Raw genomic sequence first — 27,193 nt, 5'->3', positions numbered from 1 at the left:
TTATTGGATGGGCTTAACAATGGTTTGGAGATGTCAGAAGAAAGATTCAGTGGACTTGAAGACAGATTAATGAGAATTATCCACTCAAAGAACACAGAGAAAAAATATTGGGAAAAATGAACAGAACCTTCAACCTACCGAGTTGTGGGACAGTATCAGGCAGTCTAACATATGCATGATTGGTATCTTAGAAGCAGAGTAGAGAAAGAGGCAGAAAAAAATACTAGAAAAAATAATGGCCTAAAATTTCCCAGATTTGGCGAAAAACATTTTATTACAGATCTAAGATCAGTGAACACCAAGCATAGTAAATACAAAGAAAACTACACTTAGACATATAATAATCAAACCAAAGATAAAGAGAAGAATCTCAAAAGCAGAGGAACAAAAGACAGATTACATACAGGAGAACAATACAAGTGACAGCTAACTTCTTATAAAAAGCAACCAAAGCCAAAAGACAGTGGAATGATGTCTTTCAAGTGCTGAAGGAAAAAGCTCTCTACTTAGAACTCTAGTGAATATTTCCTTCAAAAATGAAAATAATCCTTTAGATAAGTTGTTAAGTAGACTTGCACTATATGGAACGCTAAAGGAAATTCTTCAGGCTGAAGTGACGTAACACCAGATGGAAACTTAGATCTACAGGAAGGAATGAAGAGCACTGAAAATGGTAAATATGTACATAAATGTAATAATGCCTGTCTTAATTTTTTTAAAACATCTGTTTAATGCAGAATTTATAACATTGAATTACAGCGTTTATAACAAATTTAGATGTAGAATATATGACAGTAGTAGCACAAAGGAAGGGGATGGAGTAAATTATTGCAAGGGTCCTCTATTTTATGTGGAGTGACACAAGAATAATTTTAAGTAGATTGTAATGAGTTAAGGCTGTATAAATCTCTAGAAGAAAACTTTAAAGAAAAAAGTATAATCCATCTCTCCCCTGCACAAAAAATAAATTTGGCAGGAGGGGAAGAACAGAGGAGCAAAAATCGGATGGGACAAATAGAAAACAAATAGCCAAATGATAGGTTAAGCCCAACTATAACAAGTAATTAGAATAAATGTAACATCATATCTAAGATCTGGAGCAAAGGAAGGATTATGCACTTTAATCAGTTCTCTTCAGCATTGTATTGGAGGTTGTAAACAATGTAGTAAGACCCCTCCCCCCCAAAGAAGAAAAGGACATATGGAGTTACATAAAAATTCCTAAGGAATCTTCACAACAACTGTTTGAACTGATAAGTGAATTTAGCAAGATCTTGGGATACATGATTTGTATATACAGATCAGTTGTATTTGTATAAACTGGCATCAAAATATTAGAAGATGGGGCTTCCCTGGTGGCACAGTGGTTGAGAGTCCGCCTGCCGATGCAGGGGACACGGGTTCGTGCCCCGGTCCGGGAAGATCCCACATGCCGTGGAGCGGCTGGGCCCGTGAGCCATGGCCTCTGAGCCTGCGCATCCAGAGCCTGTGCTCCGCAACGGGAGAGGCCACAACAGTGAGAGGCCCGCGTAACGCAAAAAAAAAAAAAAAAAAAAAAATGTTAGAAGATGAAATTTAAAAATAATACCATTTATAGTACCAGCCCCCCCTTCAAAAACACCCACCTAAAATACTTAGGATCATTTTTTAAAAAATAAGTATAAGACTTTAAAGAAAATTATAAAACATTGCTGAGATAAAATAAAGGAGATGCAAATAAACGGAGACATACATCATGTTTGTGGAGTTTAAGGTTCAATATTTTTCAAGAAGTCACTTCTCAAATTCATCTTGATTTTAACACAATCCCACTCCAAATCCCAAGTTTTTTTGGGTAAAAATTGACAAGTTGATTCTAAAATTGATGTCAATGGGAAAACAAAGGACTTAACGTGGCTGAGCCAATGTTGAAAAAGTAGAACAAAGTTGGAGGACTAAGACTAAGACTACTAATTACTAAGTAATTCAAGTCTGAAATTTTGTCATAAGAGCTAGAGAGATCAGTGAACAGACAAGAGTCCAGAAAGACACACACACATATATATGGTCAATTCAGTTTTGACAAAAGTGTCAAGACAGTTCAGTTGGGAAAGGAAAGTCTTTTCAACAGATGGTGCTGAAACAACTGGATAAACGAGAAAATGAACTTCACCTTACCTCATACTACACACAAAATTTAATTCAAGATAAGAGGATCATAGGCCTCAGTGAAAACATAAGAGAATATCTTTGCAACTGTAGAGTATGCAGGGATTTCTTAGGATATCAAATGCACTAAACATCTTTTTAAGATAAACCGAACTTCATTAAAGTAAGACTTTTCCCACTCTTTATATCATCACTCCTTTTTCTTTCTTTTTTGTTATGATAATGGCATAAAATGTGTTGCTTCAGTTGAAATTTTTCAAGAGGTTGTTGGGATTTGAGTTTCTTTAAACCATAAGCTAATGTTTTTCACCAAATTTGGGAAATTTTTTACTTCAAATATTTTTTTTCTGTCCATTTTCTCTCCTTCTTAGAACTCCAAATATACTTATTCAGGCATGCTTGATATTGTCTCAGGTCTCTCTGAGACTCAGTTTATTTGTCTTCTTTCCCTTTTATCTTTGTTCTTTAGATTGGATAGTTTCTATTTACGTTCATTGATTTGTCTACCATCTCAAATCTTCTCTTCAGCTCATGTAGTGAATTTGTCATTCCATTTATTGTGCTTTTCAGCTCTAAAATTTCTGTTTGATTCTTTTTATAGTTTCACTTTTCCTGTTTAGAGTCCATATTTGTTCAGTCATTATTAGCATATTTTCCTTGAATTATTTGAACATATTTATAATAGCGGATTTGCTCACTAATAGAATAAATTCAACATCTAAGTCCACTCAGAGTCAGTTTCAGTTGGCTGCTTTCTTTCCCAAGTATGGGTCACACTTTTCCTGTTTCTTTCCACATCTCATTTTTTAGTTAAAAACTGGGCTTTGTAGGTAATACATTATAGTGTGTCTGGATTCTGTTTGTTCTTCTGAAGAACTCAGACTGTAACGTCTGTTCCATGTGTGTGTGTCTGTCGGTCTCTTTTTATCTTTCTCTCTGTCAGTGTATAGCTGCTGTTGTCTTTGCTCAGATTTTTTTTTGTCCCTAATCCTACCTCCCTCCCTAGGGCTCTCACCTGAGCTTGCTTAGTTCAGTGGTCAGCCAGCGATTTGAGCATAGTGCTCAAATACCTGAAGCCAGTAAGTCTTCCACCCTTCATCACCTGAGCTGTTTGTGAATCGGAACACATTCAAAGGCACAGCAAATTCACATGTCTCCCCAGGCTTTCCACTTTCGCCAGACTCTCTGGGATGGCACATACATGCATCTTTAGCAGTTAGCCAAGGATGTGGCAGGTTTATTATCTCAGCCTTTCTATAGCTCTCTTGTTTCCAAAATCTCACCCTTAAACTGAATTTGTAACCTCCAGCCAGTAAAGCTGTGAGTTTTCACTGATCTGGGCAATTTGGAAACACCCTCAGGGAGGAAGACTGTAAACTGCACAGTTCTTATCCTATGCGGTAGCAGTTGTTCGTTGAGTAAACACGTCTCAGATTTTTACTTGCCTCTGGTTATTTTCCAGTGCTCTGAAGTGGTTGTTTTTAATAATTTGCCCAGTTTTATACTTACTTTCTAAGGAATGGAATTACTCAGCTTCCTTACACTACTATCAAAAGATAGATTCACAGTTATTTTGTTTCATCTGTGTTCCTTGGGACCGATATATAGCTGGAATTCTGTTTTTCTTGGGGTGGTAATGGTTTTTTAATGGAGATATAATTCGCATAACCATAAAATTCACCCACTTAAAGTGTACAATCCATTTTTAGTATATTCACAAAGTTGTGCAATCACCACTAGTTGCAGAACATTTTAATCCCCCCAAAAAAGAAAACCTATACCCATTAACAGTCACTGCTCACTCCTCCCTTCCCCCAGCCCCTGGCAAACACAAATCTGCTTTCTGTCTCTATGGATTTGCCTCTTCTGGACATTTCATGTAAATGGACTTAAACAATGTGTATGTAACCTTGTAAGACTGGGTTCTTTCACTTCGCATAATGTTTTCAAAGTTCATCTATGATATGGCGTGAATCAGTACTTTATTCCTTTTATGGCTGAGTAATATTTTGTTGTTTGGATATATTCCAAATTTTATCAGTTCATCAGTTGATGTACATTTAGATTGTATCCATTTTTTTTACTATTATGAATAAATGCTGCTGTGAACATTCACATATATGTTTTTGTGTGGACATATGTCTTCAGTTCTCTTGGCTATGTACTTAGGAGTGGAATCAGTGAGTCATATGGTAACTAACTTTATGTTTAACTTTTTGAGGAGGTAATGATTTGAACCTAAACTGGATTTTAGTTATTTAATAAGGAAATATAATACACTCACATTTATTGTGATTACTGTAATTGCTACTTTGTTTTATGTTTTTTGTTTATTAGGCTTTTCTGTTTATTGAGGGTTTTTCTCCTGTCTTTTTAATTGGAATAATCAGTCCCACTCATGTTCATTCTGTCCTACCTACTGAGAGAATTTGGGCATCCTATTTCTACCTTTAAATTGTTAACAGACAGGTTTAAACTTACATGTTTACCTTGTTGTCTGCAGTTAATCACAGTCTCTGTTCAAGCTGAGAAAGAACATGAGCATGCTTTCAATTTATTTTTCCCTAATAGCGTCTACCTAATGAAGTCGTCTGAAATTTTAGTACTAGGTTCTCTTCTTTTTTTTTTTAACATGTTTATTGGAGTATAATTGCTTTACAATGGTGTGTTAGTTTCTGCTGTATAACAAAGTGAATCAGTTATACGTATACATATATCCCCATATCTCCTCCCTTTTGCGTCTCCCTCCCACCCTCCCTATCCCACCCCTCTAGGTGGTCACAAAGCATAGAGCTGATCTCCCTGTGCTGTGTGGCTGCTTCCCACTATTTTACGTTTGGTAGTGTATATATGTCCATGCCACTCTCTCACTTCGTCCCAGCTTACCCTTCCCCCTTCCTGTGTCCCCAAGTCCATTCTCTATGTCTGTCTTTATTCCTATCCTGCCTCTAGGTTCTTCAGAACCTTTTTTTTTTTTTTTTTTTTTAGATTCCATATAGATGTGTTAGCATACAGTATTTGTTTTTCTCTTTCTGACTCACTGCACTGTAGGGTCCAACCACCTCTCTACAAATAACTCAATTTCGTTTCTTTTTCTTCTTTATCCATTCATCTGTCTGTCGATGGACACTTAGGTTGCTTCCATGTCCTGGCTATTGTAAATAGAGCTGCAGTGAACATTGTGGTACATGACTGTTTTCGAATTATGGTTTTCTCAGGGTATGCCCAGTAGTGGGATCGCTGGGTCTTATGGTAGTTCTATTTTTAGTTTTTTAAGGAACCCCTCCATACTGTTCTCCATAGTGGCTGTATCAATTTACATTCCCACCAACAGTGCAAGAGGGTTCCCTTTTCTCCACACCCTCTCCAGCATTTATTGTTGTAGATTTTTTGATGATGGCCATTCTGACCGGTGTGAGGTGACAACCCTCAGAATGGGAGAAAATATTTGCAAATGAAGCAACTGACAAAGGATTAATCTCCAGAATATACAAGCAGCTCATGCAGCTCAACATCAAAAAAACAAACAACCCAATCCAAAAATGGGCAGAAGACCCAAACAGACATTTCTCCAGAGAAGATATACAGATTGCCAACAAACACATGAAAGGATGCTCAACATCACTAATCATTAGAGGTTCTCTTGTTTCTTTTACCTTTTTATGTTTTGATTTTTCTAACTATGCTTATCAATTTTTCTGATTTCTTTGCCCAGCACTATTTTTTATATAATGTACTTGTCTTTTTCCTGAATTCTTACTTATTTTGCAAGAGTATGTCCTCAAGGAATTATCTCAGATAGGCATTAGGGCTGATAAATTTTCTGAGTCCTTGCAATAAAAAAAAAAAGTCTGTTTTACCCTTACACTTGAATAAGTTAGATCGGATTTAAAATCATTTCCCACAGAACTTTTAAGATACTTCTCCATGGTTTGCTAGTTTCCTTTGTTGCTAGTGAGAATTTTGATGTCATTCTGATTCTTAGCCTTGATTCTTCTCCCTAGAAACTCTTAGGACTTTTCTTTAATCTTCAGGCTCTAATATTTTACTGCCCAGTGTCTTAAGTATTACCTTTCTTCCACCCTGCTCAGCACTTGATGGATCCTTTCAATCTGAAGATTTATACCTTTATCTCTGGGACATTTTCGTTGGTAATTTTACTCTGAACACTTTCTAGTTTGTTTCTGGAATGCTTATTAGACAGATATCAAAACTTCTAAATTCATCCATCATGGCTCTTAACATTTTTACTGTCTGTTTCTTTGTCCTTTTGTACTTTAGAAAGTCCTCAGTAAAATCTTCCATTTTACTAATTCACCTTGCAATTCATTCCAATTAACATTATCAACTGAAATTAACTCTAATAACATCATATGTGCCTGGAGCAGTGCACTTTCTCTACATATGCTGTATTGTCCAGAAATGAACAAATACAGCAATTCTAGGATATGGGCATGCTTTTGTGTATTCAACAAATCTAAAGATAGAAACTTCCTGCAAAATTTTTAGATTCTCTGGAATCTCTGTGGTGCCCCATGTAGATTAGTACCGAAAGACATGTCTCCTTTCTTCCTCATTTATTACACCCCTGATTTCCTCAGATGTTATTCTCTTTGTTGTATGTGTGCCTCCTCCAGAGTGCTGATTTTCCTCATCTGTTTGGTGATTTTTTTGGCGATTTGCTCATCTTTGTGTTACAGTCCATTCACCTGCTTGAGTGTTCAGTAGCTTACAGCCAGTGATTTCGAGGGAGGGACAGGACGAGCTGCTGAGGGGCAAGGGTGCTCGTGCTTGTCTTCTGGCGTGGATGCTTTCAACAGCCTGTGGCAGCCCTGCTTTACAGCCCAGTACGCATCCTTACTGCTTTAGCCTGGGGCTGTGCCTCTGTTGACTGCTGCTTAGCACAAGGTGGCGGGGCGAGGGGGGGCGGTGAGGACCTAATTGACCCAGCTGTTCCAGATGCAGCGTACCAATCAGTGATATGACTGTCATCACACATGTCTGAGTGTGTTCCCCCTCGCCCCGCCAACTGTCTATGTCCATTGACTCTGGCTTGAAGCTTTTCTAAACCAGCCCTCCTTTTACAGATGTCTTTTCCTACGTGTGGTTTGGGCTGTGGCTTCTTCCAGTTTACTCCCTTCCCATCTCCCCACACCTCCTCATAAATTTGATCTTGTAGCTAGCTCCCAGGAGACTGCTGATAGTCTTTTCTTATTTTCCCATGTATATGTAATTTGTATTTGTTGAATTTAAATGTCGTTTCCGCAGAAAAGTTTTCCCTACCTGCCCAATTTAAAGTAACTTCCCAACTACTTTCTATCATATCGCCTTGGGTTGTTGTCATTATAGCATTCATCTCTACCTAATATTTGTCTTTCGTCAGTCTTTCCAGACCTAAATGCAAACTTCATTAGGGGCCTTATGCGTTCTGTTTACTCCTGTATCCCAAGTGGTTACAGGACAGTGTCTGGTATATAGTAAACATTCAGTGTATGATAGTTGAATTAAGTGACTTTATCTTTAAAAATTGTATATCACATCTTCTTGAATTACACGAATTTTAGATTTTACATCAGGAACCAGGCTTAGCAAATACTCTGTTAACCTCTCTGTTCAAGAAAGAAAACCTTTATTAATCAAATTAGTGTCTTTGACCAAAAAGCTGTACATTAATCCATGGAAAATATAAAGGTCTTAGCCTCCAGCACTTCAACCCACATGTCATTAAAGCAAAGTTTGGTGGAAGAGGAAGCAAAGCTTTGATTCTCTAAGAAAAACATTACAAAATGACCAGAAAAAGTCATAATTATATTTGCTTATAGTTTCTTATAGTTTCTATGACTATATGAATGTAGTTTATTCTCAAGTAAATTGTTAAGTTGAAATGCTTCGTATCCTCATGCCACCTTATTATGAAGCTCTTTTAGAAAACTCAAATTTCCAAATTTTTTTTAAAAAATATTTATTATTTTTGGCTGTGTTGGGTCTTAGTTGCAGCACACAGGATCTCCAGTTGTGGCATGCAGGCTCAGTAGTTGTGGCGCTCGGGCTTAGTTGCCCCGTGGCATGTGGGATCATAGTTCCCCGACTAGGGATCGAACCCACATCCCCTGCGTTGGAAGGTGGATTCTTAACCACAGGACCACCAGGGAAGTCCCCAAATTCTTAAATTAGGTTAATGATTCACTCTACCAAATAAAATTTTACTTTTATTTCCTGTATCTCTTAGAGTAAATTTGGTAGCTCTAGTCAGCTGACCAGCCATTATGTGATAGTAATGAACGATTTTTCAATTTCAAATCATTGTTTTGAGGGTTAATTCCTTAATTAAATATTTGATTGGAAAAGCAGAAAAATCCACTTAGATACAGATTCATTGTTTATTTAATAACTCCATGAAAGAAAATTCCATGTCTCCACAAGTTTTGAGTAGACCTTTATTGCTAAGTATATTTTCAGTCCCCACATAATTAATGTTACAAATATAATAACATTTTTATTTTCTACATGGAGATCAGATTTATTCCATTTTTCCTTGAAAATGTTTTAATTTTATTTTTAAAAAAATAAAGAGGGAGTCACCTTATAGAAAACAATCAAAATTCATTTCTTCCATAAAACAAAGGATTCTTATATATGCACCATTTGGAAATCTGAAAGTTTCTTATACACCTACCATCAAGAGAATGATCTTAAATCTTATGGAGTTAACCTCTCACCTCTATAATTCTGATGGAAATTATTTTAATTTTATCCTACTTCTTTTATAATTTAGGCAAAGATGCAATTTACACGATTCCAGTGAAAAACATTCTTGCTGTGGAAAAACTGGAAGAGAGCTCTTTCAACAAGAAAAATGTAAGTTACATAATTTAAAGCTTTTTAAACTGCATATATTACTTAGCTGGAAATTTAAAAAGGTTTATCTTAGTATTTGTTATTAATCATTAATATCTTATAATTGGTGGCTAGAAATCTGTCTTAAAATTGTCCATTATTGTTGATGCTTTATATAGTCTGCCTCCCCTGTTAAGTTAAAGGTACTTTTCTCAATATTTGTATATTCTCAAACTTCTCAGCTTGACATTCAAGGCTTTAAGAATATAGTCGCAACCAGTCTGTGCAACCTTATCTTCTGCTACCCTTCAGTACATACCAATACACTCAAGTCAACCAAGATGATTTCCTTGTTTCTGTTTTCCCACTGCTTTGTCTTTACTCATACTTTTTTCCTCCATCTGAAATTCTGTCCCTTTATTCCTGATTATATGATAGTTCCTTCCTTTGGATTTGTGTGATTTCTAAAAATTATACTCTGTTGTACCGTTTAGTACCATGTGACTCAGTCCCAGGGACTAATTTGCTTGAAACATAATAGTTTATACGATACCTGAGCAGCAGTTACCTAGCCAAGCAAACTAGATTTCTCTTATGTACCTTTTTGTGTTTTGTACTGTTTGGTTTTTAGACCCTGTCACTAACTTTTTGTCTTAATTGCCTATGAAGATGTTCCAAGTGATACACACAGAGAAACCACTCTATGTCCAGGCAAATAACTGTGTGGAAGCTAATGAATGGATAGATGTACTCTGCAGGGTGAGCCGATGCAATCAGAACAGGCTCAGCTCTTATCATCCCTCTGCATATCTAAACGGAAACTGGCTCTGCTGTCTAGAGACCAGTGAAAACGCTCTGGGCTGCAAGCCATGTACTGCGTAAGTTTCTTTTTGATTAAAGAAGCAATGTTTTAAATGTGTTACATTCATACAATGGAATATTATTCAGCCATAAAATGGATTGAAGTCCTGATACATGCACAGATGAACCTGGAAAAGATGCTGAGTGAAAGAAGCCAGACACAAAGGCCATATGATAACATTTACATAAAGTATCCAGAATAGGTAAATTTATAGAGACAGAAAGTAGATTAGTGGTTGTGAGGGGCCAGTGGGAGGGAGGAATGGGGAGTACTAATGAATACAGGTTTCTTCTGGGGGCGATGAAAATGTTCTCAACTAAATCATGGTTGCACAGGTCAAAATATAAAAAAGGGCAATGTTTAAATAGATGTGCAAGCTTGGGCAAGATACCGAGGAAGAAGGGCTTAGCCCTGTAGACTTAAAGAGTAATGAGATGAAGCATAGGTAATGAAAGTGATTTCACTTTAAAATTCCCTTCCTTTTGATTAGTCACATAATGACCAAACCTCTCTTGGCCCCATTTTATTTAATTATCAAATTAGATTAGATTCCTAAGGTTCCTTCTGCAAAATTCTGTGGTTCTATTTTCAGTCTCAAACCATCAAAAGTCTTTAGCATGTTAACAAAGTGATATTTTTCCAATGTCTTTGATTTCATTTTTACCATAGAGGTGTCCCTGCAGACATCCAAATAGATATTGATGAAGACAGAGAAACAGAAAGAATTTATTCCCTTTTTACCCTCAGTTTACTTAAGCTGCAGAAAATGGAAGGTAACTATACAATTAAAATACTTTTATATAACCATGATCCTTCATTACCAATGCCTGAAGTGTTGCTTTGGCATTTTCTTAAAGTCAAAGATACCTCATAGATTTAACAAAATGTTACTTATATGAAAGTTGACAAACTCCCAAAGGGAGCCTTTTTCATAATATTCATCAAGTAAAAATACTGTTTTTGAATAAATGTGATTATCATAATTAATAAAATATATGTATTTTGGTTATCTATGCATTTCCAGGGGAGATCTTCCCAGCTTGAGCCCCTTGAAAAGTTTTTTTTCTTTTTTAATAAATTATTGTATTTATTTTTATTTTTGGCTGCATTGTGTCTTTGTTGCTGTGCGCAGGCTTTCTCTAGTTGTGGTGAGTGGGGGCTACTCTTGGTTGTGGTGTGCGGGCTTCTCATTGCAGTGGCTTCTCTTGTTGCGGAGCACGGGCTCTAGGCACACGGGCTTCAATAGTTGTGGCTCGCAGGCTCAGTAGTTGTGGCTCGCAGGCTCTAGAGCACAGGCTCAGTAGTTGTGGCGCACGGGCTTAGTTGCTCTGCGGCATGTGGGATCTTACCGGACCAGGGCTCGAACCCATGTACCCTGCATTGGCAGGCGGATTCTTAACCACTGCGCCACCAAGGAAGCCCGAAAAGTTCTTATTTATACTGTCAATACAAATTACATTTAATGAATTTAGTTGTCTGATCAGAGATTTTATTGCTTCTTGTAGAGGCTTGTGGAACTATAGCAGTCTATCAAGGACCACAGAAAGAGCCTGATGACTATTCTAAATTTGTAATCGAGGATTCTGTAACAACCTTTAAGACAATTCAACAAATAAAAAGCGTCGTAGAGAAGCTAGATGAACCTCATGAAAAGTATAGGAAGAAAAGATCAAGTAGTGCAAAATATGGGAGCAAGTAAGTATTTTTAAAAATACTTTCATTGCCTCTGCTACCCTGTACTCACACCTGAAGTGCAGGCCTCCTGCTTACCTTCGTCTTTCAAAACCGGCTCAGAACCTTTCTCTTGTGCAAGAATCTCCCTGGCCACTCATACAGGAATCTTTGTCTTTTTCAATTCTGGTATCATTTCATTATATTGGTGCAGTACTTTGTCATCACTTTTTAATGTTATATTTCAATGTAATCTTTGAACTGGATACTTAGTAGTTTTCTGTTTTTGTTTTGTTTTGCTGATCCTCTTCCTTATCTCTTACAGTACCTTTATACACACTAAGTACTAGAAAAAAAGAATCAGCTTCGTAGTGCTGGAAGTAGCTTGTAGTTGATGCTTTGGATCCATCTCAGATGCAGATGGACACTGGTGGAAACAGCAGCAAGAGTTAATATTTATTAAGGAGCTTACTCCTTACCCCTGGGCACTGTACCTAGTACTTTACGTTGCATCAGTTAGATAGTTTTTAGCAGCAAGTAACAGAAAATCCCAATTGAAGTGGCTTAAATAATAGGAAATTTTTTAACCTTACAAATTAAGTCCCGATTTCTACAGTTGGTTAGCTCAGCTCAACAGTGTCATCAAGGACAATCCAGCGCCTCAGCCATCTTCAACAAGATGATTTCTGTCTTCCTCAAACTTGTCCCCTCATGGTCACAGCTGGGCTGCAATAGTTCAGAGCCCCACATTTTTAATAATAGCAGCCAGGGGCAGACAAAGCTATTTCCTCCTCAAGAGGAAGGAAACCTTGTCCAAAGTTACCCCTAGCTTCCCCTGAAACACAGGGCTGCCCAGTACTAGCGCTAGAGTCAGGTTTCGATTTGCACAGAGGTAGATAGGGAGAGATGGTTCTTGGACCAGCAACTAAGTGTTTGCCACAATGCACACTCTCTCATTGATCCTCACGTCAGCCCAACAGCGTTATATTCCCATTTCACAGCTAGAGAAACCGAGGCTCAGGGAAGCTAAGCACAAGGTCATACAGCTGATTAAGGAGGGGCTTTCAATCTTGGCCCCGCCATTTTTACTTTTTTTTTTACCTGTGTGGATTGATAATTATATATGTTTTATAAACAATAAAAATCAGTTTGACAGGTATAAATATTTGTGTTCTCCCTAGATAGAAGGCTCAGTACATTAGGAAGATTAGTGGAAGCATCCTAATACTGTCTTTTCTACGTTAGTAGAAAGCATCCTAATACTGTCTTTTCTACGTTAGTAGAAATACTTTGTTCTCTTCTAACAGTAGTAATCCAGTTTTCTTGGAGCCCCGGAAGGTTTCCATATGAGGTCCTAGTCAATGCTTGACCACCCTTCTTAAATAGTATTCTCCCCCTGTAGCCACACACACTCCTCCTGTACCCACACCCCCTTTCCCAGCTGTATTTTCCTCTGTTAAAAAATTCCAATCTTTCTTGCACTAAATATTTTATTTGTTCATCTTATTTCCTCTATTTTTCTCTAGGGAAAATCCAATTATTGGGAAAACATTTTAGAGTTTGACCAATTGACTCAGAAGAACTGGAAAATATTATTTTTGTTGGAGTTTTTCAATTCATCATATATTTTGTTCATAGTATTTAAGAATGAACATTGGCTTTACTGTCACCTGCATTCACCTTGTATTTAATATTTAATAATTGAAATTAACTGTTTGGGAATCCTGGTATTGATGTGTTCCTAGAGAATTTAAAACCCAAGATTCCCTTCATATCTTACGTGTCAAAAGCCATGTTTCTGCAACTTCTTTTTAATAGAAAGAATCTTCCTAAAGAAGCTTTGTAACAAAAGGAGAACTCCTCCATAGCAAGAAACCATTTCTTCTTCTAACACTCTGTGTTCTGTGGACTTTTCACAACCATTAGTGCCTGCTCTATACTGCCAACATTGTGTTTTACTGGAATATTTCAATCCATGACTATTCAGAGCTTTCCATTTAGTTCATCTAGACCCTCCCTCTTCAAAAAAAAAAAAAAATGATCTCCTTTGGCCCATTGGTCATTACAGATTACATTTGGAACAGCGACAGAAATGTTAGAAAACTGCCAGAGTATCCTGGAAAGCTGGTAGATCTTTTGTCTATTTAGAGGTGATGCAAACAGAACTCAGATAGGAGAAATCAGGGAACATGAACTGTTGTCTGCATCTTGTTTACATTTGGGATGAGTGACGGCAGATGAAATAAAATGAGGCCACTAAATTTTTTTCATTGTTTAAACATCAGGTACTCATTTTCTTGATTTGAGAGTTCAGGTTAATGTGACTTCTAAGGACTTCACTTTTGAAAAAGAAGAGAAAGTAAACAATGGGAAAAGGTGGTGGTAAACTCACTCGACTTCACTCATTACTCCATTATTATAAGGGCCACCACCATAGGACGCCCTCCTCCCAGCGTGAGGCTGAGATCTAACTCAAGAACAGTCACTCGGCGCACTTTACTCATCTGGGCCACCCCAGATTATACTTCAGATACTCCGTGGTATCTAATCTTTATGATCAGTTGAATGATCAGTGTTTAAGTCTAGAAATAGTGCTTTCCTAAAAATGTTTATATTTCACTGCTGTTTTCTTATTGCCTGCTAGCCAAATGGAATTTGGGCAAGCAACTGTTTGAATCCTATTTTTCCCTAATTTACTTTTATCCTGAAAATCATAACTGTAAATAAGCAATCGAAGCAAGTTGCCACCTTGAAGTTAAGAGGTATGCACTTTGCTTCATCAGTATTAAAAACCATGGTACTCTTATTTTGTCTTTTTAAATTCAAAACATTTTCTAAATGTGGTACTTTGAACCTTGGAGTATTTTACATGTTTCTGTTTAAAACTGTGACTACTTATTAATGTAAATCTAGCTAGTAGTGCTTTTTTTGTTTCCCTGAGCATAAGCTATATTTCAAGATACACTTTGCCAATTATGTTATTGGTAATTGTTTTTAAATTATAATGTTACTAGGTAATTATTTTTAAAGACCATTCACACACAGTCATCAAAGTTGTCCCATAAATGATTGTAATGGAGCAATGTCTCTAATGTACAAGTCTCTAAAGGACTTGTAAAAATCAGTTGGTTTTATTTAAGAATCAGTCCTAGTCTGCATTATGGTAGGTCATTGCTGGCCCATTTTAAAGACAGGTTTGAAAAGTCTTTTAAATTTTATGAGCTAGTAGATTCCATAAACTACATTGATTCATCATTGTGAAAGAATTTTACCATTTAATAAATTTCTCACTTTTGAATTTCATTCAGATTGAAATTTCATTTTAAGGGTCTCTGAATGTCTGCCTGGAAAGGCCATGTGAGCATTGCCAGGTACCACTCATTACTCTCTAGTGGCTTCTTTAGTTATATTCTTCTAATATTTCTAATGTCAGGCCCTCCGTTATGACGGTTTTTAAAGATCACAGCATTCTCAAAGGGACCAAGGCTGTGTGAATACGTAACTCAGAATTTGAAGAGTTCAGTTACTAGTTATTTTCTTCACATGACACTTTTTAAACAGCCAGTTTGACTGGAATTAACCACCTTGGCATAGCCTAAAAACAAGTAATATGACATGAAATTTTCTTTGAAAGTCTTCTGAAATAAGAGACCATGTCAGTGGGACCCCAAAATAACCAAGGTACTTACTTGCTCCCAAGGGCCTCCTCATTCCTCTGCTGTTACTTATGAGTACTTTGATTTTTACTACCTGATCTGCTTTCTCTGCCTTTTCTAAACTTGAAAAAAATACATGGCAGCTCACTTTACCCTAAAACCCTGAAAACCCCAAGAAGGAAAGAAAAGGATGATATGGAGAAACTCTTGCCATAAATGCCAATTCTGGTTCTTAGTTTATCCATTTCTATCATTTAAAATTATGCTGGTATGTTGCTTGTTTTGTTGTTGTTATCGTTTGTTTTGTTCTTTATTTAGCTTTGTTTTTTTAATATTCATTTAATATGATAATGGGCAATAGCAACATTTTTTTACTCCCAGGAATATAATTTATCAAATTGAACTATTTTCTTTGCCAAAGAAAAATATGTTTGTCACGGGTAGTGGTTAAGTGTCAAAACAAGGCTTTCCTTATTGTACAAAAAAAGATGACGAATGATGTGGCTTTTGTTTTTGTTTCTGAAGCCTAATTTCATTCATTTATCAGAAAGGCTCATTCATGCCAGGTTTTAGAAGACAGATTTTTTTTGTTTTTTTTGTTTTTTTAAGTAAAAGCACCTTTAATTTGTTCTAATGGTACATCCTGTAAAGACAAAATGCTACAAAGCCTTTTAGGTGTCCTTACAGTATGTGAAAAATACAGGACTCATTCTAGAGTTAAATTGCCAGTCTTGATATTATCTGCTTCCATTTTTATTAACTTTTTTGGAAATTAATGTTGCTAGTAAATATTGGTTTTTTACAGTGTCCAGTTTGAAAATATAAGTTATCAAAACTTAATGTAGTGAATTTGTGTAACCATGTTGTATTGTTGAGAATGTATTTTTATTTAAATTTTATTTTCTTATCAAAAGTATTATAAAACTTAAGAACTTTTGTAGCTGTCGCTTGAAAATAACTCAAATAAATTACAAGAAGCCTGTCCACTCTTTGTGTGACCTTACTTTCTCACTGATGATGTAAGAATTTCTTCTCATTTAAAATTATTGTACCTCACCTATTAGGAAGGGAATAGCAGAAGTGAGGAGTCCTCAGTAACAAAGAACAAACCATCTGGAAAGGGTGCAGTAGTCTTCTGCATTTATCTAGACTGATTTTTGATGGACTGAGGTCCTTATTTATTCATTCAGCAGAATTGTTTTGAAGACCTACAGTGTGCAGGTGCTGTGAAGGGTCCCATCATTGCCGAGAGCCATGCACTTCTGTTGTGTGGGAATATATTCCCCTCTTTTCTGAGTAAATAGCCTAGAGCTGACTTGCACCCCCAACGAGAGAAGCCAGAATCTTCCCCATTAGTGCCTCAGCAGCCTCTTAGTATCCTCAAATAAACCTCCATAAAACCTAGTCCCTGCAACTCCAGAGGAACTGAAGGTTAACAAAGAGGAAGGAATAGGGTTCTGAATCTCTAAGCATCTTGTTTTTACTGAAATACCAGAATCCCACTCATACTAGCCCATGTATTAGAATAGCCCTTAGAAAAATCAGTAAGGACATAGTTGAACTCAACAACATCAATCAACTGGATACAATGCACGTCTATAGACTAGTTCCTTCAAAAGAAAAAAAAGAATAGACCTTAGAATAGAAACATCAAAGGGTTCTGTGAGAGTTCTATTCTATGACATAAACCAGTTCTTTAAAGAGAGAGTGGGCAATACTTCTGCTGGATTTCTAAGTTTCATGACTCCAAAACAAGAGACACCTAAGGCCAAGCAGAGTCCCTTTATGTTCCATTCTCTGGTGTAAGTTTCTCGACTGCCCCAAGTCTCAATGACCAGTGTGGCCCTTCAGAGAATACCTGTCTTGGATAGACATGATGTACTTCAAAGATAAACTGATCCATGTCCAGAGACCTTGGGTCATCATTCCTCATATGTATCCTCACCTGAGGGTTAGTCTTTTGTGGCCGAAAGTCTCATTCATTGGCTTGTCATTTTGCCATGCGACTTCTCAGTTTGGTGAACCATTTGCCATCATATTTTAAGCTTATACCTAGATTTTATATTAACAGCAGAGAAGGTAACCTGTTGAAAGTCCTATTAAGATTCATTCAGTTTTCTGCCTTGTATGTTAAATCCTTTTTATTTCATACTGTCAAAGCCTTTGCTTTCTTTGCATTTATCTACTTTTTGACATGGTCTTAGATACATGAAGTTTTTGCTCATCAAGGAAAATTCTGTCTGGAGTGAACAATATTGTTTTCCAAATCTAACATATTTCTCAACTCCACCCAGAACTGAGAAGGCCACACTGCACTGTTACAGAAGCACCCATTATTTTAGTCCGACTCAATGCAGTGTGGGGTAAGTGACCCCTCAAGAGGCCTATCAGAGTCTCCCTGAGGAGATGGAGGGCTCAGGTGTAGTTTGAAAAGGCATGAGTCAGTATAATTTTTATACTTGAAAATGCAAAAAACACCTCTTTTTGTAATTCACAGAACAGAAAAGTCAACAAAATATTGACTGGTACAAATAGCATAGGTGAGACCATGATTCTCACCTGAAGGCCCTTTGCAATATGGAGGCTGAGATGTTTGTGTTAATGTGGGACATTTGTTTTTAAAGTTTGGGAAACACTGGAATATGGGCTAAATTCCAACTCCTGATCCCAAGTCTCTTAAACTGTACATCAGAAGTAGTTGTCAGGAGTAAAACTACAACCAAAATCACTGCCTCCTTGGAGTTTGCATTCTGGGGCGAGACGGAAGATTAAACAAACAGATAAAATGTCAGATGGTGATAAGTATTATGGAGCAAAGTAAAGCGGGGAAGGGAGACCGGGAGGGCTGGGATACGATTTAAAATTAGGTGGTCAGGCAAGCCCTCACAAGGTAGGTGACATCTGAACAAAGATCTGAAGAAGGCGAGGAAAGGGAGTCTTAAGGATGTGAGGGGAAAGGTCCTCCCAGGCAGAAGAAAGAAAACGTGTGGTGTGCTCAAAACAGCAAAGGAGATTAGTGTGGCCACAGCAAGGTGATTGAGAGGAACTGGGATGCCTGGGATGAGAGACCATTTTGAGCAGTGGAGTAACATGGTGGACTTGGCTTCCTTGGATTGCTCTGGCTGCTGTGTTGAGAAGAGTCTCGCAGGCATAGGCGGCAGCAGGGGATTGGGGAGACTAGCATCCTATTCGTGTGAGAGGACCCCGAACAGCCAAGGGGATCCTGACAAAGGAGACCAGCAGCTGGAGTAAACAAAAGAGGCACACGGGCCAGAGTAATAGAATAGAGCGCCCAGGGATAAACCCACAAATACGTGGTCAGTTAATTTATGACAAAGCTGCCATCCAAAGGACATGCAGTAGCCAAAGGACATGTTCCCCAATAAATTGCTTGGAAAATGGAACATCACAAGCAGAAGGACACTGGACATCGTCTGCTTCGCACACAAAGCTAACTGAAATACACAGTTCTTCACATCAGGCCCTTCCTTTGCTGGGTCCTCTGATGACAGACCCCCAGCAGTCAGCCATGCACAAAAGATTCTCCTCAATTTTTCATCACTTTTCTTCCCATGGCAGCACCTTGCAGCAGGTCCTAAAGAAACAGAGATCCACTCAACGTGGATGCAGACCTGCATTGTTCTGAAACCAAATCCCTGGTACGTCCTAAGGAGACCTAGCTCCTGTCAGCTGTGCACAGAGCCAGGTCTGTGGGCAGATCAGGCAGGCCCTGCACTGGTAAGAGAGACGTGCTTGTCGCCCTCTGCTGGCAAACTAGGAAATGCAGGCCGCACCCACTCAGTTTAGTGGAGGCTGAGTTCACTGCTGGCAGTCCTGCCGAATCCACTAATGTTTGGGAATAAAGATAGGTGGAGGCAATGTCCCATGAATTCTCAAAAAGAGTTATAAAACAGTTAGAAACCATATGCAATGAAATGAATGTAGATACAAACTTTACACCTTACACCCAAAATCACTCAAAATTGTCCACAGACACATTTAGAAATAAAACTATAAAAATTAAAGACTAAAACATATAAGAAAATTGACATGGCCATGGATTTGGTCACGTAGATCATAAGCTTCGAATTTTATCACAACATGTAAAGCCCACACACAAAAGGGTAAGAATACTCACGTGTTCTATAAAATTAAAAATTTCTACTCAGCGAAATGCCTTATTCAGAAAGCCAAAAGACAAGCAACAAACTGGGAGAAAAATATTTGCAAAATACATATCTGATAAAGACTTTGTACCCACATTATACAAAAATCGATAAACAGCTGCATTAAAAATGGGTAACGATCTGAACAAACACCTGGCCAAAGAAGATTACAAAGTGGACAAAAATATGATCCACGTCGTATACCATCAGGGAATTACACATGAAAACAATAAGACAGCACTACACACATATTAGAACTGCTAACCTCCTCCCAAAAGGACAACACCGATCACTGGAGGATGGGGCCAAACAGCAACTCTCCTTCGTTGCTGATGGCGCACAAATATGGCCGCTTGAGATACAGTTTGGCAGTATTTTCCAAAGCCAAGCAAGTCTCACCCCTTGAGATCCATCTTTATGCCTCCAGTATTCACAGAACTGCTTTGAAAAACTATATCCAAATGAAAAAAGAACAATGTTATGCACAGAAGCTCTACTCATAACGTCTAAACCTTCCAGGAATCAGGGTTTCTTTAGAAGATGAATGCATAAGGAAATTGGGGTACATACATGCGAAGGGGAGAATCGGACGCCCCAAACTATGGAATTTCAATAGGCCCCAAACAGCTAAAACAATTTTGACAAAGAAAATCAAAGTTGGAGGCTCACACTTCCCAATTTCAAATGCTAGTACACAGCAACAGGAAATAAAACACTGTGATACTGGCATGAGCTATACATAGAGATGAATGGAATTGAATGGAGATCCCAGACATAAAGCCATCTGTATAGGATGAACTGATTTTAGACGAGAGTAAACAGCATGAAATTGGGGGGAAATGATGTTTTTAACAAATGGTGCTAGGCAATTGGCTATCCATAGGCAGGGGAAGGAAACTGGACCCTTTATACCACATATGAAAAGTATCTCAAAATACATAAAAGGCTTAAATGTAAAAAATAAAATTTCACTCAGCCCCATGTATTCACGTGTTCTACATCCATGTTTTCAACCAACTCCAGATCAGATATATTAGGGAAAAAATTCCAAAAACTTTCAAAAGGAAAAACTTGAATTTCCAAATGCCCACAACTATTTACATAGAATTTACATTGTATTTTAAATATTTATATAGCATTTCTATTGTATTAGTTCTTTTTTTTTTTTTTTTTTTTTTTTTTTTTTTTTTTTTTTACGGTGTGCGGGCCTCTCACTGTTGTGGCCTCTCCTGTTGCGGAGCAAGGCTCCGGACGCGCAGGCCCGGCGGCCATGGCGCACGGGCCAAGCCGCTCCGCGGCATGTGGGATCCTCCCGGACCAGGGCACGAACCCTTGTCCCCTGCATCGGCAGGCAGACTCCCAACCACTGCGCCACCAGGGAAGCCCTGTATTAGTTCTTATAAATAATCTAGGGATGATTTAAAGTATACAGGAAGATGTGCCCAGGTTATTTGCGAATACTGTACCATTTTATAAAAATGACATGTACATCCATGGATTTTGGTAAGCTCTGGGAGTCCTGGAACCAATCCCCCACTAATACCAGGGAAGACTGTAAAATCTCCAAGAAAACATGAGAATAAACCTTCATATACTTGGATTTAGCAATGGTTTCTTAGATCTGACAGCAAAGCACAAGCAACAACAAAGAAACCGATTGGATTTCCTCAGAATGGAAAACTTTGTACATCAAACTTTTGTGCATCAAAAGATCCAATCCAGAAAGTGAAAAGACAGCCCACAGAATGGAAGAAAATAATTCCACATTATATATCGGATGGGTCTTTATCCAGTATATATCAAGAACTGTTATTGTACAATTCATCAACAAACAAGCTGTTTTAAATATGAAAAAAAGACTTAAGCAGACCCGCCTCTATACAAGACATGCAAATGGTCAACAAGCAGATGAAAAGATAGGATGGAAATGCAAATTAAATCCACAATGCAACAACTACTTCACATACACTAAAATAGTTATAATCAAGAAAATTAACAGTAACTAATATTGGCAAAAATGCAGAGACATTGGAACCGTTAATCATTATTGTGGACGTGGAAAAGAGCACAACCTATGTTTTCAATATGAATATACAATTACCAGATGGAACAACAACTCCACTCCTAGAATAAATAACAAAGTATTAAACACAGGTGTACACATCTATTGATAGCAGCGCTGTTCACAATATTCAAAAGGAAGAAACAATGCAAATGTCCACCAATGGGTAAATGGATAAACAAAATGCAGTTGGTCCATAAATCACCGTATTATTCTGCCATAAAAGGGATCAAGAGAAATGGTGCAGTGGAAACAAGTATGGCAGTTCCTCAAAAACTTCATTAGAGAATTAACGTACGACCCATTCATTCCACATCAGGGTATATACCCAAGATATTGAAAACAAAGACTGGAACAGATATGGGTACAGCCATCTTCCCAGCAGCATTAACCATAGTAACAAAAGGTGGAAGTGAACCAAGTCTCCATCCATTGATGGATCAATGGATAAACTGAACGTGGTGTACGCACAAAGGAATGTCATTCAGCCTTAAAAATTCAGAAAATTCTGACATGTGCTACAATATATATGAATCTTGAAGCCATTAGGAGAAGTGAAATAGCCCTGTCACGAAAGGACAAAAACGATATGATTCCACTTATAGGAGTTATCCAGAGAAGTCAGATTCAAAGGAAATATTTAAAATGCGGTTGCCAGGGGCTAAAGGGAATTAGTGTCAAATGGCTACAGAGAGTCACCGTGAAAACGGAGAAGTTCTGAACGTGGATGCTGAGGTTATTTGTACAACAATGTGAATGTGGTTAACGCCATAGAATTTTGCACTTTACAATGTTTTAAATGGTAATTGGTATGTACAATTAATCACAAGAAATAAAAATGAATGAAGTACTGATACTTGTTACCATACAGAAAAGGCAAACCAGATCATATCCTGTGCACTTTTCAATCCATCAAGGTTGTGAAGTTGATGAGATGTATCAGTCATGGTTCCAAAAGAAGAAAACAGGATCATAATGCAAAAAGACGTTTCCCTAGGTTTGAAACAGCTGGTGAGAGCCGACGTGAGCCTGTGGGTTGGATTTTGATGTGATCATACGTTAACTTAAGTGTCTGACAAAACGCCATACTGTTTTCCACATCCACTGCAGCATCTTACTCTATTTCTGTATGTGGCAGAATAATATGGGAGTTTATAGATCTACCCTGTTTTGCTTATGCATTCATCCACTGATGGATATTCGAATTGTTTCTACCATTGGGCCAATGTCAACAAGGCTGCTATGAATATTCGTGTACAAGTTTTTGTTTGTACACCTGCTTTCTCTTCTTTGTGGCATATTTCTAGGAGTAGAGTTCTTGAACCCAACTCTAATTGTGCTTTTATCTTTTTGAGGAAGTGCCACGCTACTGTACATATTGTCTGCACCACTTTACATTTCCGTAAGCAATGTGTCAGGGTTCCAATTGCTCTACATTGTTGCCAGCATTTTAATTTGTTTCTTCCTGATTATGACCATTTATTGTATGTGAATGGATGTTCACATTGTGAGTTTAATTTGCATGTCCATCATGACATGAAAGAAATATACCTAAGAGGGTTTTATCAGAATCTCAAACCTCAGGATCCTGCTTAGTAGACATAGCTGTTGCATAACCAAAAACTATTAACGTTCCCCTTAAGTAAATTTTAAAAACCATTAAGCACAAAAACGATCTACCACAATTCATTACAACACCACACTACTCACAATTAACCCAAGCCCACCATAAACCTGTGAAGGTTTTGAAGAAAAACCTACAAAACTAACTACCAAAATAGTACTTAAAATAAATACAATCTATGTCATTATTCTTTTTTCTTTTTAAATTAATTTATTTTTGGCTGTGTTGGGTCTTCGTTGCTGCGCGTGGGCTTTCTCTAGTTGCTGCGAGCGGGGGCTACTCTTGGTTGCAGTGCGCGGGCTTCTCATTGCGGTGGCTTCTCTTGTTGCAGAGCATGGGCTCTAGGCACAAGGGCTTCAGTAGTTGTGGCGCACGGGCTCTAGAGTGTAGGCTCAGTAGTTGTGACGCACGGGCTTAGTTGCTCTGTGACATGTGGGATCTTCCCGGGCTCGCACTTGTGTCCCCTGCATTGGCAGGCAGATTCTTAACCACTGGACCACCAGGGAAGTCCCTGTCATCATTATTCTTAAATGGAATGTAACCATGGCCAATGACTTGAAAAATCATCATTATATTTCAAGTATAAGAACACTAATGCCCAACATTTAAAAATCCCACCCATTAATCAAAATTGTTAACAATGCATTTATTGATCTACCAGCCCCATCAAATCTCATCATGATGAAATTTTCCTTCCCTGCTTGATATTTATTTAATTTTACAAATCTTAACACGGTTATTCCTAGCAATACACTATACATCAGATACAATAACTGCCTTCTCTTCAGTTAAGCATATCTACTGAAACGTAAACTACGAATGAATCATCTGAAATTTATATGCAAACCGACATTTCCTATTCTTTGTTTGCTTATTTACCCATGTAAGGAGGGGCCTGTATTATGGATCTTACACCTTCCTAGAAATATGAGACATCAGAATTATCGTACTATTTAAGGTAATAGCCAGAGCATTTACAGGTTATGTCTTACCATGACGCTAAATATCCTTTTGAGGAGCAATGGTCATTACAAATGTCCTTTCAACAATTCCTTACATTGGCATTAACCTAGTCAATTGAATCTTAGGAGGATTCTCAGTTGATAAAGCCACCCTTACCCTATTCATCACCTTCCACTTTATCCTTCCATTCATTATTGCAGCTTTAACAGTTCTTCACCTATTATTCCTTCATGAAAGAGGCTCTAACAGTCCAAGAGGGATCTCATCTTATATGGACAAAATCCCACTTCATCCATACTAGACAATTAAAGATATCTTGGTTACCTTGTTCCAATTAAAAGCTTATTAATACTACTACTAGTCTCACATGACCTACTAGGGGACCCAGACAATTATATTCCACCTAACATCCTCAACACTCCCCCTCACATCAAACGAGAATGATACTTCTTATTTTCCTATGCAATTCTTGATCCATTCACAACAAGTAGGAGAGGTACTACCATTAGCCATCTCATTCCTCAATCTTCCCAAAACTTCATACAGCAAAGCAACAAAGTATAATATTATGACCTCTTAGCCAATGTTGATTCAGAGTACTTGTAGTGGACCTATGAACATTAACATGGATTGGAAGACAAACCACTGATCACCATTCTGTTATCATCGGACAAAGGGGATCTACTCTATACTTTCTTAGAATTATAGTCCTTATGCCACTAATAAGCATTATTGAAAATAACCTCCTAAAATGAAGAGTTTTTGTAGTATATTTATTACTTGGTTCTTCTAAACCAGAAAAGGAGAGTAGCATAACTCCCTAAGACTCAAGCAAGAAGCTCCAGCTCCACCATCAGCACCCAAACCTGAAATTCTACTTAAATGATTCCCTGAACAACTTGCTTATGGGACACTAACATTAAACTAACATTCCTATGTACTTTGTGCACTATGTGCTCTTCCACATAAGTAAGTAAGTACATATGCTTTCTCATACGTAATACATATGTATAATCATGAATTATCTACTGCATGTGTATAAGCATGTACATCAGCTTATTGATACTACATAATGCATTAAACATTTCCATTCACATTAGACTCCAGTCCCCACAAATATTCACAGGGGTAATTGAAGTGACTGATATTATATAGGACCTATGTTTATCATACATACCACATAAAATCAAATCATTTCCACTCAACATGTTTATCATAACCTGTAACCAGAGCTTAATCATCTAGCCACGATACACCTTCAACCCACCCACAGATATGCCTCTCTCCTCATTCTAGGCTCATGAACCATGGGGATTCCTATAAACGAACTATATCTGGCATCTGGTTCTTATTTCAGGACCATCTCACCTAAAATCACCCACTCTTTCGCCTTCATTGATATACCTCGATGGACTAATGACTAATCAGCCCAGGCTCACACATAACTGGTTTCATGCTTTTGGTATTTGGAACTGGTGTGGGTGGGGAGGTTCTGTGACATGCTATGGCCATAGCGGCCTTCACACCGTCAAGAAATTTGTAGCTGAGCTGAAACTGAATATTATTTTCCAACATCATCTACCATCATATGTTTTTTGTTGTTTTTGTTTTTACTTCTTTATTGGAGTATAATTGCTTTACAATGGTGTGTTAGTTTCTGCTTTATAACAAAGTGAATCAGCTATACGCATACATATATCCCCATACCTCCTCCCTCTTGCGTCTCCCTCCCTCCCACTCTCACTATCCCACCCCTCTAGGTGGTCACAAAGCACCGAGCTGATCTCCCTGTGCTATGCGGCTGCTTCCCGCTACGTGCCCAGCTAGCTCAGTCGGTAGAGCATGAGACTCTTAACATCATATGTTATTGAGTCAGTGGTCACAGGATATTGAGCAATTACACACTTATGTACACATGCACACTCATATCAGGTAAATAGCTTGCTTAATCAAACCCCTAGCCCTGCTAATTCTCATAATTTATATACAATTATCACCCTGCCAAACCCCCAAAACAAGTCAAAGCATAGAACTATATAAGATTCAACTAACTCATTCAATAAACCTACTGCCTTCACTTCACCAGCCCAAAGTTAGTATAACTACAAACTAGCCTCCTAACTCTACCATTGAATTACTTAGATATATAAGGCTTATACAGACAGAATCCCCCTCAATCTGCCATTTACCTTGAATAAAATTTAAAATAAAAATTACATTTTAATAATCTCCACAAGAAAAAAATAAATATTTCAATACTAATTTTAACACAACCCAAACTAGTACACTGAATATCCATGCGTCAATTAAGTACATAAATGTGATACGTACAAATCCTACTCAACTTGTTGATGGAGTTTAATAATTAGAGCAAGGCCCTGTAAATGCCTGGGTGAGTTTACTAACTCCATAAACACATAGCTTTGATCCTAGCCTTTCCATTAATTTCACATGAAATTACACATGCAAGTATCTGCATCCCAGTGAGAATGCCTCTGAATCAAAAAAGATTAAAAGGCATCAAGCGCACTAAAATGCAATTCAAAACAACTCGCTAAACTGCGCCCCCATGGGAATGGACATTGATAAAAATTAAGCCCAAAATGGAAGTCTGGGTAAGTTATAGGAACTCATTAGGGTTGGTAAATTTCATGTCAGCCACCTCGGTCATAAGATTAACCCAAGCTAGTAGAAATCCAGTGTAAAGCATGTTAAAGATTACCCCCCAAATTAAATGATGTCCTCGCTAAGCTGCAAAAAGCCATAGCAAAAATAAAAATAAGCGATGAAAGTGACTTTAACATTTCTGATTACAGGACAGCTAAGATTAGTTAAGCCACTATTCTTAGCATCAGAGTACTACTAGCATCTACTAGCTTAAAATTCAAAGGACTTGGCTGTGATTCATACTCCGATAGAGGAGCTATTCTATAACTGATAAACTCTGATGAACCTCACCAGCCCTAAATATCACCAACCTCAGGATACCCTGGTAAAGAACAATACCGTAATACGCATAATTATCAGACATAAAAACGTTAGGTCGGGCTTCCCTGGTGGCGCAGTGGTTGAGAGTCCGCATGCCGATGCATGGGACACGGGTTCATGCCCTGGTCCGGGAGGATCCCACATGCCGCAGAGCGGCTGGGCCCGTGAGCCATGGCCGCTGAGCCTGCGCGTCCGGAGCCTGTGCTCCGCAACGGG

The 27,193-nt window shown here is 37.9% G+C and overlaps 1 protein-coding gene across 3 annotated transcripts in view; it reads left to right on the top strand.

Moving 5' to 3' along the window:
• Positions 1-16,150, top strand: part of RASA2 (RAS p21 protein activator 2) — a 117,958-nt gene extending 101,808 nt beyond the window's left edge. For all 3 annotated transcript variants that reach the window (XM_079922171.1, XM_079922170.1, XM_079922172.1), the window contains exons 20-24: positions 8,924-9,006; positions 9,655-9,863; positions 10,517-10,620; positions 11,353-11,542; positions 13,045-16,150. In XM_079922171.1, coding sequence (XP_079778297.1) covers positions 8,924-9,006; positions 9,655-9,863; positions 10,517-10,620; positions 11,353-11,542; positions 13,045-13,075 — 617 coding nt within the window. In that variant the 3' untranslated portion in view covers positions 13,076-16,150. The remainder of the gene's footprint in view (positions 1-8,923; positions 9,007-9,654; positions 9,864-10,516; positions 10,621-11,352; positions 11,543-13,044) is intronic.
• The last annotated feature ends 11,043 nt before the right edge of the window (positions 16,151-27,193 follow it).

Source organism: Stenella coeruleoalba, assembly GCF_951394435.1.
Source record: "Stenella coeruleoalba genome assembly, chromosome: 5".
Taxonomy (NCBI): Eukaryota; Metazoa; Chordata; class Mammalia; order Artiodactyla; family Delphinidae; genus Stenella; species Stenella coeruleoalba.
This window is presented reverse-complemented; position numbering and strand designations above follow the sequence as displayed.